The 15702-nt window shown below is 55.1% G+C and overlaps 1 protein-coding gene across 2 annotated transcripts in view; it reads left to right on the forward strand.

The window, feature by feature from the left end:
• Positions 1-15702, forward strand: part of LOC102448601 (protein argonaute-1) — a 62609-nt gene that overhangs the window by 34302 nt on the left and 12605 nt on the right. For both annotated transcript variants that reach the window (XM_075909047.1, XM_075909048.1), the window contains 7 exons: positions 494-641; positions 1910-2029; positions 3673-3795; positions 4661-4794; positions 6987-7171; positions 8664-8823; positions 10929-11019. In XM_075909047.1, the coding sequence (XP_075765162.1) occupies positions 494-641; positions 1910-2029; positions 3673-3795; positions 4661-4794; positions 6987-7171; positions 8664-8823; positions 10929-11019 (961 nt within the window). The remainder of the gene's footprint in view (positions 1-493; positions 642-1909; positions 2030-3672; positions 3796-4660; positions 4795-6986; positions 7172-8663; positions 8824-10928; positions 11020-15702) is intronic.

Below are 15702 nucleotides of genomic sequence, written 5' to 3' on the forward strand. Positions count from 1 at the left end.
CCAGACCAATCAGGCCTGAGAGCAGGGCTCTCAAGTGGTCACCTTACAGAGAACACTGATCCTCACGCCTCTGTCATCCTTCAAGAGCCACCACCCTGTTGCAAGAAAGGGTAAATGTGTGACTTTCTTCTTGAGCCCGACTGTGCTGCTGCAGAGGGGAACCGAACAAATAACAAACCCTCTACCCAGCAGTGTTATGTGCAACACGCCCTGCAAAAAAATTAGTTTCCGGATGAGCTTGTTAAATCAATGAGAACTTCAGAGCAACCCAAGGGTCAGAATGTTCTTCTGCGGACTTGCTGGATGGACGGCTCTTTGCTTTCTCTCCCCCTCATTTGAGATTGCGTTCCGTTTACCCCACCTGCTCAGGTGCTTCCGGCCCGTCTCTGTCCTCCCCCCCAACGTGCTGAAGAGAGAGGGCTCTAGGTTTGGAAGTGCCTAGGATTTCTTGGTTCAAGTAGATACACCCTTAAGCATCCCTCTTCTCTGCCAGGTTCCCCCTGCAGTTGGAAAGTGGCCAGACAGTGGAGTGCACCGTAGCTCAGTACTTCAAGCAGAAATACAACCTGCAGCTGAAATACCCCCACCTGCCGTGTCTGCAGGTCGGCCAGGAACAGAAGCACACCTACCTGCCCTTGGAGGTGAGCGCCCAGGCTGCACGAATAAAGGGGGCTATGAAGGCCTATGGTGTTCTCCTTGGCCAAGGCTGCCAGCAGGAAGACCCCCCCCCCCCATGACTGTCGTTTGGGAGGGGGGCTTGTCGATCTGCCGTCCTTTCCCTTCCCTCATTTTGCACCCGTGACCCACCCGGGCTGCACAGGAGCCGGTAACCGAGAAGTGAAGGTTCTAGCAAGCGGGCTTGCAGGGAGCAAATGTTTTGCTCTGCAAAAGGGCTTGGCCGTGCTGTGGAATATGCCACCAGAGTGGCATCGCAGGTTACTGCCCTACCCCCCCGCGCCCAACTCAGTCACTGAAGTTAGGCCAGAGCATTATAGCCCTCAGGACAGTAGATTGCTCTGGGCCACAGGGAGAGAACAGGCAGGGCTGTGGCTAAGGGGAGCCCTCGCTGGGTTTAAGGGCTGGTGTTTCCAGGAAGTAAGGACGGCAAAGGTGCCTCAGCAGAGCAGGGTTCCTGCTGCTTCTCCCCCCAGCAGCGTGTCATGGTGCAGAACTCTGAACACCCCGACAGCAGGGACTGAGCCTCGCAGCTCTGATCTCAGGGCAGCCTCTGGGGCCTGCGCTGAAAGACCCAGCTCTGTTGCCTAGAGCAGGGGGGTTTGAAATGTGTTTTTTCTCATGACCCAGTTGAAGAAAATTGTTGATGCTGCAACTCGATGTAATGAACTGGAGTGAGGGCTCCGGGGCGGGGCTGAGGAGGCGCGTTGGAGTTTGGCTTGATGTGGGGGGCAGGAGGGGCTTCCTTTGAATGGCTCCCGGTCGGTGGTGCGGCAGGGGGACTAAGGCAACTTCCTGCCTGTCCTGGCACCGCAGACCTCGCTGCCTCCAGAAGCAGCCGGCAGCAGGTTCCCAGCCAAAGGGAGTGCGGAGCTAGTGCCGGGGGCAGGGATACCACACGGAGCCCTGTGTATTCTCTCTCCTAGGAGCCAGGCCTGCTGTGCAGGTGGCTGCCTTAGCCCCTCCCCCCCCCCCCGGTCACCTGATCCCCCGGCAGCAACGATCCCCAGTGCCCGACATTCCCCCACCCAGTGCTGGGTCGTGCCCGTAGTTTAAAAACCGCTGGCAATAGGGCTCTGGCAGCTCATCAACTCCTGTCTGGAGCCCAGACTCCACTAGAGGGGGCCAGAGCGCCATATAGAATGGGGGAGGGGTTACAGGTGCTCAGGGCTGCTTACCAGGTGGGTCTGACCTGCTTCTGGCTGCTGTCTCCCACTCTCCACCTGCCCTGTAGGTGTGCAACATCGTGGCAGGCCAGCGGTGCATCAAGAAGCTAACGGACAATCAGACGTCGACCATGATAAAAGCAACGGCGAGATCCGCCCCGGATAGACAAGAGGAAATCAGCCGACTGGTAGGTGGGAGGAGGGGTGGGGGGACTGGAGGTGCATCCCCCCTCCCCCCCCCCAGAACCGTGCAGGCCTGTGAGCAGCATGGAAGCCGACTGTTACGTAGTTGGCCGGGGGAGGGGCGTGTTCCCGGTGGCATTGAGGGCTGGCTGCCCACAGCCCCGCCCCTTCCACGAGCACAGAACCCCTCCCCCACACACCTTGCCCAAGGGCCCGACAATTCTGTCTGTCTCCCCCCCACGCACACATGCAGGAGGCCATTCTGCTTTTACTAGGCAATGTTATGAGCCTGAATGGACCAAGTCTTGGGATAACGGTCTGGTTAGTCTAATTTCCATGCTGAGCTAGACATCCCCTTTCATAGGCCGATGTATTTATATGCCGGTATAAACTCCCAAATGAAGCCAGCGCCCTCGATGGCCGTGTGAACTCCGTGCGCATGGTGAAAGAACCTTGTTGACGGAATCCCAACCCAAAAGAGCTCTAGTGAAATCTGGAATAAAAGGCTAGAGAAATAAATCTGATCCTGAGAGCTCATAGGGTAGGGATCATTCACAGAATCCACTAGGAAGCCTTTTCACCAGCTCTTCGACGGACTTGACACCCATGGCATTCGTCAGACTTCCCTGATGCTCTGCAGCTGCATAGGGCAGCTCTTGGGGGAAATCAGGGAGCACTGGGAGATTGGAGAAGCCTCTTTTCCCAGCCAGCAGGTGGTGAGGGGTTGGTCGTTGGTGTGTTACTCTGGCGTAAGTCTCTGGGCTCCAGAAATCAGGGATGCACGATTTTTCTACTCTAACACTTAATAAAGATTTCTTGACACTTGGAATCTCTGCTGACACACTTTAACTCTTAGGGACACACTCTGCTCTTAGCTGCATGGATGTAAACTCAGAGTTAGCTCCCCAAGGGACAGTTTTGGCCCCTAGTTTTAAAATCCCGACCATGTCAGTGACTGCAGAGAATTAGAATGGCATGTCCCTGATCTGGACGGCAGTTGTCATCCCTGTGTCAGACAGCACAGGGGTCTCTGACTTGCAGCTTCAGCGTTGCCTGTTCTGCTCTGAATGGGTCTGTTTGGTCGTTGGCCAAGGCTGCACACCAGCTCTGAGTGTGTTCTTAAGTGCTATGGAGCTTCTCAGGCTGTCTCTAAAATAAATTAGACACTTCGAAATTGCAAATGAAACTGGGATTTAAATTTCCCGCGCTTCATTTGCATAATGGCGGCTGTGGGTTTTTTTTCAAAAAGGGGCTTTTCGAAAGAAAAACGGCTGTTGAGACTGGGATCGTTTGAAAATAAAACCCTTTTTCGAAAGATCCTGTACTGAAAAAATGAGTACAGGATCTTTCGAAAAAGAGTTTTATTTTCGAATGATCCCAGTCTCAACAGCCATTTTTCTTTCAAAAAGTCCCTTTTTGGAAAAAAAAACCCCACGGCCGCCATTATGCAAATGAAGTGCGGGAAATGTAAATCCTGGCTTCATTTGCAATTTCGAAGTGTCTAATTTACATCCCTTTTTTCAAGAAAAGGGTTGTAATCTAGATGTACCCTCAGAGATTTCATGCCGCCACTCCTTGGCCCAGATGTTGGCCAAGGACACTACTTCCTGAGCAGCATAAGGAACTGAACCAGTGTCTTTCCCCCCAGATGAAGAATGCCAGTTACAACCTGGATCCGTACATACAGGAGTTTGGGATAAAGGTGAAGGATGACATGACGGAGGTGACGGGGAGAGTCCTTCCAGCGCCAATCCTGCAGTACGGAGGCCGGGTAAGCTGACGGGTGTCGTCCCTCAGAAGTCCTTACATTGCAACCTGGGCCTTGGGAAGTTCTTGGGAAGAGCCTGTGGTTTTCTGCCCCAAACAAACCAGAACAGAGTGTTCCCGTTTGTGCCTGAAGACTGCGGTTTGTGCCTGAAGACTCTTTGCTACTCCTGGCCTGCCTCATCTAAAGAGAGGCCCTGGTTGAAAGGCTGGTCAGAACTTCTTGCAGCCAGGACATTTGAGAGGTGTCAGTTGGGCCTGTGGTTTTCTTTTCCATTAACTTCCTTTGAAATAGTGTTTCCCTAACTGGGCGTTAAAGCTGTTTAAATCAGAGCTAAGTTGGAGCCCAGTGGGATGGAGAGGCACATGGGGGTAAGTGAGCAAGTGGGTGGGTTCTTTGGTCTTTCACCGCTGCAGATATTGGTTCCAAGCTGACATTGATTTATGTGCCCAGTGGGTCCTCCAAACCCATTTCACATGGACCACTGGACCCTTTTCTGAGACCAGCCAAGGATGTACCCCCTGGGGCTGCTGAGCAGTCAGATGGGAACAGCTCTGGGTCCTGACCAGCTCAGCGATTCTGTCCCTAAAGCCTGAGGGATTTCTACAGTTAAATCGTTCTGCATCTAAGGAAAGTTCTGTGGTGTGTGGGGATGTAGGGGCGGAGCTCTTGCGACATGATTGCCTGGATCATTTCTACCCAGGTACGTTCCTGGCCCTTGTGGCAGAGGTGTCTGGGAACGCCGTCCATGACCTGACTCTTGCTCTCTTCCCCAGTTCGATCTGCCATGTAGCAAGGGGCTTTTAGCAAGGAAACGAACTGGCAGGTTGGACTCCTTGGTTCGACCTCTGTCCTCACGCTTGCCTTGCAGAACCGGGCGATCGCCACTCCCAACCAGGGCGTGTGGGACATGCGGGGGAAGCAGTTCTACAACGGGATCGAGATCAAAGTCTGGGCTATCGCCTGCTTTGCCCCCCAGAAGCAGTGTCGAGAGGAGGTGCTGAAGTAAGGAGCTGTGGTGGGGACTGGGGTGGGGAGAGTAGGGGCTGAGGCACGCCGGGCATGAGAGCTCTGTGCTGAGACATCCACTTGGCTCTTTTTAACTGCAACTGTTTGTGTTAAGAGCTGGAAATTCTTTTAAATCTAATGCTGTTCTCCACTAACACCGCCTCCCACCCGTAAGGCATGGAAATTTATCCGATATTTGTGTCCCCCTCTGGCAAACATGAGTTTATTCCCCCTGCTCCCGTTTCAGATTTACACTGGGATTTAATATAGCATCTTGGCTTCCTTTATTAGCTCTGCGCCCTCCCCCAGCTCGGGCTCTTATTCTGGTTCCCGTGAGCTCCCTCTGCTGTCTCCACCCACCCATCACACTAACCGTGGCTTGCTCTGTGTCCTGGAGTAGGAGGTGAAGGTGGCTTCAAATGGGAGATGCAAACTTAAATGTTCAAAGGCAGAGAATGTGCCCTGCTGCTCTGAAAGGGCGTTTGATCCTTTGGTGGTGCTTCCTGGAAGAGCGTTAGTCATGTGTCTTGGGCATGGTCCTAGAACACCCCGAGCAGCACGGCCTCACCCCCCTTGTTGACAGAAGGCCAATCATTGGCTGGAGCTGCCAGGGGCTTTGCTCCCTACTTACGCTAGGAGCGGTCCTGCTCCGTGTTGGCATGTGGGGGACGCTTCTTCCCTGGGGCTGCCAGTTTAGCACTGTGTACCCCGCCAGCGTGAGCACTGGCCGACCCGTGGTGCACGGGCCCCAGCTGGGTACCCCAGTGAGCTGGGGGTGAGCTAAAGGTCAGTGCATCCTAGTGATCTGTTACATGTCAGTCTGGTCTCTGCTGGTCCCTCCGGGGTGGGCTAGGAGAATGGGTCTGATCGTCCCACTAGCTCTGATAGTCCCAGGGACGCTCCGTGTATCAGCTTGTCAGGGCAGGGAGCTTGTCCTGTTAGTTGCCCACGAAGTACCCAGGGCATTAACTGTACTAACGAAGGGGAGAGCTGCCCCTCTACAGAATCACCTGTTTTGCCTCTGGGCTTAACGGCAGCAAGGTGTTGGGCCTCATCCCCGCAGGCGTATTACGGGGCAGTCAAATGGCTACAACAATCTGCTGATTGACAGCCACGTAACTTTCATCCTTGGGAAAGGCTTCCATAGGAGAACCTGGGTTCTGTCCTCAGTTAAACAATGAGGAGGAGCTGGGGTGTTGAGAGGTGGCTTGATGTCTGGGAATGTTGCCCCTGACTTTGGGTGTTGAGCTCCCAGCAAACCGGCTGATGAATTAGACCCTCTTTTGGGTGGGGTTGCTCCCAGGCTCCCCTGCATGTTTGCTTCTTAAACTTCTTGCGCTATTTAGCCATAGAGGAATTGGCTCCTGGGCGGGACAAGTCTGACCGTTCTGAAGGTTTCCTGGGAACACTTGAGTTGCAGTAGTCAAAGGGGAGTTCTGCCTTTGGTGACCTCTCCGAAGAGCAGGTCAGGAGTACCCTTCCTGAGCTTGCAGTCCAGGCTTTTGGGTGCACCCGCTTCAAACGAATCACCAGCCAACTGAAAACCGCCTCAAGCCAATTCCTTCCCCCGAGTCTGGCAAGGTGTGACTGATTCACATCAGCCTTCCCAAAACTGTGGAAACCCACCAGCCTGCACGGCAAGTCTGCTCGCCCCCACTTTCCTGTCATATGAATAAAAGCTGCTTGTAACTTGTTCACCCGTCAAAATAAATTCCTCGCAGTGTGGGCGGGGAGATTTTTGCCAGGCTGGATCGGCTCAGCTGTTACACGTGTCGGTTGGTCGACCTGTGGCCGCAAAGCATATTGATTCAGAGCTGGGAGACGACTCCCTTTTTTCCCGTCCTCTTCGGGTCGGTCAAGTGTTAACCAGTGTTCTAATTTTTTCCATCCATGTGCAGAATAAATGTTCTTGCGTACACCAAGACATGCAGAAGTGCACCACTAATCAAAACGTATGTTACTGGTTGTGGGCAGCTGTGGGCGCTCTGCTAATCAGCTGGGCAGTACCTGAATTTCTCCTGGGTGGCTGCCCAGGTGTGCAACTTACAGGGAAAACTGGTGTTAATGGCATCCCACTAAGTGGTGGGAATGGAACGGGCCCGTTTCCCGTGCCACGCTGCTCAGTGCTCCGCGTGAAAGACATATCACGTGCACACCGGGACTGACTTCTCCTTTCCCTCTCGGCGCAGGAACTTCACAGACCAGCTGCGCAAAATCTCCAAGGATGCAGGGATGCCAATCCAAGGCCAGCCGTGTTTCTGCAAATACGCACAGGGCGCAGACAGCGTGGAGCCGATGTTCCGACACCTGAAAAACACCTATTCTGGGCTCCAGCTCATCATCGTCATCCTGCCAGGGAAAACACCTGTGTATGGTACATCCACGCGGGGAGGGCTGTAAATAGAAATTCTTCAGTCTATTGTGTCAGCTGCTGCACCAGAAACAGCCCGCTCCCGATGTGAGAATTGACCTTGCAAGCCGCTAATTCCCTTCTGTGCTCTGTAGCCAGCATGCGGGTAGAGACCGGTCAATGTGGGTTAGAAATGTGATGTGCTGAAAAGAGACGGCTTCTAATGAGAGCAGCTTCTTGTGGCATTGGGACATCCCCTCAGCAGCATTTGTATCCCAGCCGTGTCTGCGTGTTAGCCACTGGGATGACGATGAGCAACCTCGGCTAGTGAGTGGGCTGCATAGGTGGCCCTCCTTCATCTCGGTGGGCTGCAAGATTGTCATAGCCCAGACGGTCTCCTGGGCCGAGGGTAGTTTGGCTCATGGCACTTGCGTACCTAGAATGTGCGGGGCTGTGCCAACTGGGCCCAGGCTTTATGTGCGTGTCACTTTAGTAATGCCGGTAGAAAAGATGCATGTGGACGGAAATTGGTGGAGTCTGGCAAACTTGCACATGGGCAAGCGGCCCACAAGACAGACACAGGCTGCCCACCACTGCATTGGGATGACTGATGGAGGAGCGTGTGGCTTCTCCCTCATTTGACGTCTTGACATCCCAAATTAACGCCTTTTTAAAAGAGGTGCCGTAGCTCCACCAGAAGTTACGGGTTCCATGCAGAAATCACCGGGTGGGGGAATCTCTCCTCTGTGCCATTTGGAAGATCCAGCTGGAGGTTCCTCATAGGCCCTTTTGGTCTTGCAATCGCAAGTGCGGGACCCAGGATTGCCGTAACGGCTGAACTGCCGGCCGGAAATGAAATACAAAAGGGAGCCACAGAAATGGCGAAATGCCTCTGGGATGGTTAAGAGCCGCATGGGAACACAGGCCAAGAGAGCCAATTGCAGAACAGCCTTGAATCTGCGTCCCAGCTGCCCACTCGTTGATTTGCCTCCGCACGCAAAGCCTGCTGCGTAGAGCGTTGGCAGTAAGACTGGAAGGGTGAACCGTCCAAGTGCCTCGATACTTACCTCCCACCGCTGGTCTGGGGGCCTGGGTGCTCCCCAGGCATTGCCTCTCTGTTCCAGGCTGTGGTAGGGAAGAACTAGCTCTGTTCTGCAGGTGGATGTACTGAAGTGCAGTGGTGAAGTGACCCTCCCGGTGGGGGGAGGGGATGAGCTGGGAGTAAAACCCAGGAGTCCTGGCTTGCGGCCCCAGGTGCAGGCCCAGCCGAAGAGGTCGCAGGGCACAAGGCAGCACACTGTGTTTTGCTGAGCCACACGAACCCCAGTCAGGGCAGCAAGTGAGCCACTGGGTGGGCAGGGCCGGGAGCATGGCAGCGCGTGGCCCTGAATACGCGGGGCCCATGGCAAGCGCCTCGCTTGCCTTGTCCAAAGGCCGGGCCTGCCCAGGTGCTTTAGGTGCTTTCTTTCCCAGCTGTGGTGGCTGCTGTGTTAACACTCTGCCTCTCTGCTGGCAGCCGAGGTGAAGCGTGTAGGGGACACGCTCCTGGGGATGGCCACGCAGTGCGTTCAGGTCAAGAACGTGGTGAAAACCTCCCCACAGACCCTCTCCAACCTCTGCCTCAAAATCAACGTCAAACTGGGTGGGATCAACAACATCCTCGTGCCTCACCAGCGGTACGTATGAGCCCCCTGCTTACCGCCTCTGTGCCTACCACCTCCTCTCCTCCCCCTTATTGCCTCTTTTCCTCTTCATAGAATCCTAGAACCCCGGAGGGGGGAAGAGACCTCAGAAGTCATCAAGTCCAGCCCCCTGCCCAAGGCAGAACCAATCCCAACTAAATCAACCCAGCCAGGACTTTAAGCTGGGACTTAAAAACCTCTAGGGATGGAGATTGCAATCCCGCCTTAGGGAACCCATCCCAGTGCTCCCCCCCCCCCCCCGGGAAACAGTTTTTCCTAATATCCAACCTAGCCCTCCCCCGTTGCAACTTGAGACCCTTGCTCCTCATTCTGCCATCTGCCCCCACTGAGAACAGCCTCTCTCCAGCCTCTTTGGTACCTTCTCAACCTTTCTGCTCTGGTGAGGCGGTCAGGAGAGGAGCTGCTGCTGGCAAGTCATGCAGGGCTTTCCTCTCTCCTGTTGCCTAGCGTGCTGCTTCCACTCTGCTCCAGTGGGGCTGGGATCAAGGGAGCAGTGCTAGCCCCTCTCTGTCTGGCCTTACTGGCAGAGAGCTTGGCAAGTGGTGGTGTAGACTCCCCTGTTCTGGGATGAAATACAAGCCCAGTGCTGCCTGTGACGCGAACCTGAAAACCGCGTCAGCTGCAGAAATGGCAGTGGAGACGGCCTCTCCCCCGTTGCTAGAGTCACTAGGCGAGTTACCAGCATGGACCGAAACCTATCGGGGGGGCAGTGCCACAGATGAGGCCTCAAAATACACCTCCCCCCCCCCACCCCGGAATGGACTCCTCCCTTCCAGGGACGGAGGGAGAAGAAAAGTCTTGCAGTGTATCCTGAAGGTCACTGAATCCAGGCTTCCAATCGAGGCGAGGAAACGAATTGCAAAGTGGAAAGCCCTGTGCTAAAAATGCCCTGCTGCTGCCTCCCTCGGCCCCTCTCCCCCTCCGCAAGACAGCTGAGCGTGTGCCCCTAGCTAGGCAGGGGCCGTCGGTCTAATCTTGGAACAGCCGAAAGGGGAGTGATTTGAAGCCATGTGCTGTGCAAATGGAGTCGTCCCGTCTCTCTGCCCCCCCCCCTCCTCCCCCAGCGATATTCCTGTTGTGCAGCTGGGGCAGAGTCAGATAGCCAGTGAAGAATGTTAGCGCAGGGTGTGTTCTGAAAAGGAGCTCACACCCCCTGCCACTCCTCGGTCTGTATTTTTCTGCCTTTGTCACTCACGGTACGTCTACACTGCCCACTTATTTCGAAATAAGCTATTCTGGAGGAAATACTCTGAAATAGCTTATTTCGAAATAACGCGTCTACATTGCAGGGAAGCATCAAAATGAGTCCGAGGCAGGCTTCCCTAATATGGACGTGCTACCTCAATTTAGAGCTCCAGGAGGTGCTGGGGAGTAATTACTTTGAATGGTCCTGGGGGAGAAGCTATTTCGAAATAGCAGCAGTGGAGCATCCACACTACAGCTACCCCGAAATGGCTATTTCGGAAGAGGCGTTATTCCTCGTGGAATGAGGTTTACAGACGTCGGAATAAGCCGCCCGTTGTTCCGAATTTATTTTGAACTAACGGAATGGCTGTGTAGTCGCTCGCATTGTTTTTTCGGAATAACCGTGCTGTGTAGACACACCCTAAGAGAATAAGTCCCTAGCCATGCAAAGATTGAAGCAGCTATTTGACTTGCTAGGTGTGAATCACACACTGAACTTTGCCCACTGTGTCCTGCTAACCCAAGGCCTAAGTGCTTGCAGGATTGGGCCCTAGTGAGTTGGTTTGGGTATGTCCAGGTATTTCCTGGCCCTTCGCCCTCACTCACTACGGGGGTCTGCCTCTAAACCAAAGCAGCTTAGAAATGTGGCCGACATGGGACAGTGCGTGGGGAGCTGATGTGCCAAGGCAGAGCGAGGTGCAGTGCCTTGGGCAAAGATCAGTGCAAACCACAGGCCAAGGCTGAGGCTCACTCAGACTAATTCGCCCTGCCTCGGCTGGAGTCCAGTGCGCGGTTCCCGTGTGGCTGTGGACATGCGTAAGTCCCGCGCGGCCTGGGATTCCTTCTGATTGGCCTAGCTGCAAACGTTTCCTCTGTCTCTTCTCTCCAATCAGCTCGGCCGTCTTTCAGCAGCCTGTGATCTTCCTGGGTGCCGATGTCACTCACCCGCCAGCAGGGGACGGGAAGAAGCCTTCCATAACGGCCGTATGTTGCCTTTCCGGTGGGGAGCGCTGTGTCTGGTGCTGCCCTTTGGGGAGGGAGGGAGGGGGGCATCCGTGTGAAGCAGAGGCCGTGGGCTCTGGGTGGACCCTTCGTGCTGTCCAGACAGAGCAGTCTGGCCCTGAACCCTTTGTGCATGTAGACAGAAGCCAGGCTTGTTTCTAATGCCTGTCAGTGTCACTGTTTCAGCTGGGCTCCAGCCCCCCCAGGCCCAGGTTCGCAGTAGAGAGCAGTCCTCCCCTTTGTTAATGCCCTGGGTACTTTGCAGGCAACTCACAGGACCAGCTCCCCACCCTGATGAGCTGATACACAGAGCGTCCCTGGCTGCCGACCTCCAACCGGGAAAATGGGACAGGGTGTCTAGGGATGTTAAATATCAGTTAATTGAATAGTCGAGTAACCGCATGAATTCTTATTGGTTACTCGACTATTCTGTAGTCCCCGGAGGTGGGGCTGGTAGCAGGTACGCTCCGGCCCCACTCCTGAGGACTCCCTGCCACTCTGTATCAGAGGCAGCAGCGCAGGGTGCCAGGCAGGAGCTGGTCCGCGAGGAGAGCCAGTTTAAAAACCAGCTCCCCTGGTGGACCGGCTGCTTGTCACCTTGCACTGCTGCCTCTGATACAGAGGCAGCAGCGCAGGGTGGCAGCAGCCTCTATCCAGTGATGAGGAGGATCTGAGCTCCTGGACCTGGTGCAAGCCGGAACTGAGACAAGCTGCTGGCCAGCCTGCTAAAAAATGTACTGGCAAGATGGGGGTGGGGCGAGGAATGCGGGTAGTCTACAGCATTAACGTATACGCTTTTGCTTATCGGTTAATAGTCTACACTAGCATATCCCTAAGGGTGACGGCTGTGAACACAGAGGGATTCTAGTGACCCTGGATGACAGGCCACCTTTGGCCATCTCCAGAGAGCTCGTGCAGCAAGTGGGAAAATGAGGTTGGTCCATTTCCCAGCCCTACCCTGGAGGGAATGGCAGAGACCAGACTGACACGTCACAGAGTCACTAGAATGCCCTGATCTTTAGGTCACCCCCAGCTCAGGGGGTTCCCAGCCCAAACTGTTGCCTATGAAATACCCAGCGGGATCTGGGGCCAGGTCCTAAAACACCCCGAGCAGCACTGCCTCACCCCCCTTGTTGGCAGAAGGCCAAGCGTTGGCTGGGGCTGGTGGGGACTTTGCTCCCCACTAACGACTAGGCGTGGTCCTGTGCTGTATGCGTGCATCGGTGATGCTTCCTCCCTAGGGCTGCCAGTTCAGCACTGCTCACCCCACCAGCGTGAGCACTGGCCGGCCCGTGGCGCACTGGCCCCAGCTGGTGCATCCTAGTGACCTGTGACATCAGTCTGGTCTCTGCTGGTCCCTCCGGGGTGGGCTAGGAGAATGGGTCTGATCGTGCCACGAGCTCTCTGGAGATGGCCAAAGGTGGCTTGTCATCCAGGGCCACTGGAGTCCCTCCGTGTTCACAGCCGTCACCCTGTCCCGCTTTCTCGCGTGGGAAGTCTGCAGGGCAGGGACGCTCCGTGTATCAGCTTGTCAGGGCAGGGAGCTTGTCCCGTTAGTGTCCCACGAAGTACCCAGGGCATTAACTGTACTAACAGAGGGGAGAGCTGCCCCTCTACTGAATCACCTGCTTTGCCTCTGGGCTTGCTGTGGAGTACAAGCAGGGCTTAACTGATCTGGCTGGGGAAGTGACTCAGCTGCAACAAGCCAGGAAAATCTTGCTTATGCAGAGCCCTCTATTCCGCCACCAGCTGAGGACTCAGTGGTGTTAAAGAGTCCGCAGTGTCGCTTGACCTTGAGCAAGACCCAAAGCAAGCTCCCTCCCTGCAGGGGGAGGGATAGCTCAGTGGTTTGAACATTGGCCTGCTAAACCCGGGGTTGTGAGTTCAATCCTTGCAGAGGCCATTTAGGGATGTGGGGCAAAAATTCATCAGGGATGGTCCTGCTGTGAAGGCAGGGGACTGGACTCAATGACCTTTCAAGGTCTCTTCCAGTTCTAGGAGATAAGCAATCTCCATTATTAAAATTAAATTAAAATTAAAAGGTTGCCCTGGCTGGCATGGGACAAAGGGAAGATGAAACAATCTGACAGTGCGGCAACTTACCCCTTTCTCAGGATTTTAAAATACCCTCCCCCCTCCTCCCCAGTGTTTGTTCCAGCTGAGGAGGCTGTGGGGTTCAAGCAGCTCTGACCAGGTCAGGATTTTCTTTGTAAACCCCTTTCCGCATCAGGATTCAGAGCTCGGGTTTCCTTGGCATGTGAAATCATCCTCTTTGGGCATGTTCCTCCTTCATTAGGAGGAGGTGGAGCAATAAGGGGTTTTGGTCATTTCTTGGCACATGTAGCTAGGACCTGAAGAACAGAAAAGAAATTCAAGGAATAACTCTGGTTGTAGGGCCTGGCAGTCAGCCCTTGTTTCTGAGGGTCCTGTCTTATCATATGAGCCCGTGGAATCTAGTTCCTTGGCCAGGTTTATAACAGTAATGGTACTTGGTGCCTCCCTAGCACCATGCTTCAGATACCTTGGCAAGGCAGAGTATTGTGCCCATTTTAAAGATTTGTCTCGGATGGAATTGGGTGTTCCGTGTGGAGGGTGCCTGAGGGTCTAGGTATCCAGGTTTCCAGAGGAAGAACATAAGCTCCAGGGAGTTGAAATGTGTGTGGTGCCACCAAAGGAGATAGCGGAAGATCTGAGCGTTGTCCTGACGCTCTTCGTCTCCTGCGGCTGGGTGCTAGGGGGAGACCCTTGGACGCAGCACTGGATGTGGTTCATGCATAGAATGGGCCCAACCTATGGTGTGGACACCCTTGGCTTAACTGAAAAGCACATCCTGCCTACAAGCCCGTCAAGTAATTCTCTCTTCCTGCTCCGACGGGTCCCTCCCAGCCCAGGGGCAGTGAGGGGATGTGAGCCCCGAATTGGGATTTAGTCCCTTTCAGCTGGATGTGGGGGGTTGGGGGCGTGAATCCCAAAACACGCTACAGTAGAGCAATGAACTGCTCTCCCCAGTCGTGGCCTCTCGGCACTGGCTGCTTTAAAGCAGTGGTTTTCAAACGACAGGTCGCAGCCTCGTACTTGGCCATGGCATGCCAGGCACTGGGGCTTGTTGCTGCAGAGAAAACAGTTGACCAGGGAGCAGGGGGGCGCTAAGGCAGTGACCTGCCTGTCCTGACACCACAGACTACGCTGCGCCTCAGAAGCGGCCGGCAGCAAGCCCGGCTTTTAGCTCGGGGTGGGAAGAGCGCACAGGGCTCGATGCACTGCCTCTGCCCTGAGCACTAGCTCCGCACCCCCATTGGCTGGGAACCTGCTTCTGGGGTGCAGCATGGTCTGTGGTGAAAGGAGAGGTGGGGAGCTGCCTTAGCCCCCCCACCCCCACTGCACTGCTGACTAGGAGCCACTCAAGGTAAACCCCACCTGCCCCAGCTCTGGACCCCCCTCCTATACCCCTAAGCTGCTCTCCTCAGCCTCGTCAGCGCCCCCCCCCCCCCCCCCCCCCCCCCCCAAGCCCACACTCTTGTCAAATTATGTTGGGTCACGACATCAACAATTTTCTTCATCTGGTGGGTCATGAGGAAAAACAAGTTTGAAAACCGCTGCTTTAGGGTCTGTCTGAACCGGAGTGGGACGTGTCCTTTCCAGGTCAGGTTGGCATGCCCACGCTAGCTCCGACAGGGCTCACCTGCCCAAAAGAGCAGCAGAGCCACAAAGGTGGAAGCGCTGGGATGGGCTAGCCGCCCTAGTAGGATCCTGTCTGCAAGCAGAGGCGCATACTCGGGCAGCGCATCGGGGCTGCACTTCTTCTTGTCCTCTCGGTGGATCAGAGCTAGCAGGGGAGTTTTCTCCACTGAGCACGACCCCTCTAGCTTCAGCTGATGGAGGCTGCTGATTCCTGCCCAGGTGGTACGGTCCCAAGGACGGGCGGTTGTCCTTCGGGGGGGAGGGCTTGACGGGGAAGCTGTTCCCTCATCCGAGGAGGAATCGTTCTAGGATCAGTGGCGAGGCGGCCTGCCCCCGCATCCCTTTCCTGGACTCCAGGGCAGCTTTGTTCTCCCATTACGAAATAATCTCCAGTGACTTCCGCCGTCCCCGGGGCTGCGTCACACTCCCGCATAGCTGCTCGTGGTCTTCCTGCCCCTGACGTTGTCAAGGTCGCCTTTTCAGAGGCATGCGAATTCACTGCCATTCCTGCAGGCCCCCAAGGCCAGTACTGCTGCCTAGCAACTGGGAGACGTGAAGGGTGACTCAGACCCTCATCGCTTCCTTAGAAACCAGAAGGGCAGCAAGCCATGGAGACAGTTTTGCTGGCTCCTTGACAGGTGCTGGAGTTCTGTGCGCCAGTGGTGCATTCGAGGACTGTTCGCCGAGTGTTAGCAGAGTCCAAGGGGACTCTGCAACCTGCAGATGCCTTTTAAGAATGTTTATCCAGCTAGGAGTTGGCTTTTGGGCAGAAATGCTTCCTTGGGTTGCCCCTGGACACCTCAGAATGCTGCCCCGCCATTCTGATACCACGGTGATGGGCCTGGGATAAGAACCTAACGGGAGCAGAGAGCTCTCTGATGTTTGTCAAACAGGGATCTGAATGCAGCCTGACGCTGCTGCAGCATTTCAATAGGGAGCCTGGGTCTGTCTCTCTGGAAATTGCTGGCCCAAGGATATAATATG

Source organism: Pelodiscus sinensis, chromosome 25 (genome assembly GCF_049634645.1).
Source record: "Pelodiscus sinensis isolate JC-2024 chromosome 25, ASM4963464v1, whole genome shotgun sequence".
NCBI lineage: Eukaryota > Metazoa > Chordata > Testudines > Trionychidae > Pelodiscus > Pelodiscus sinensis.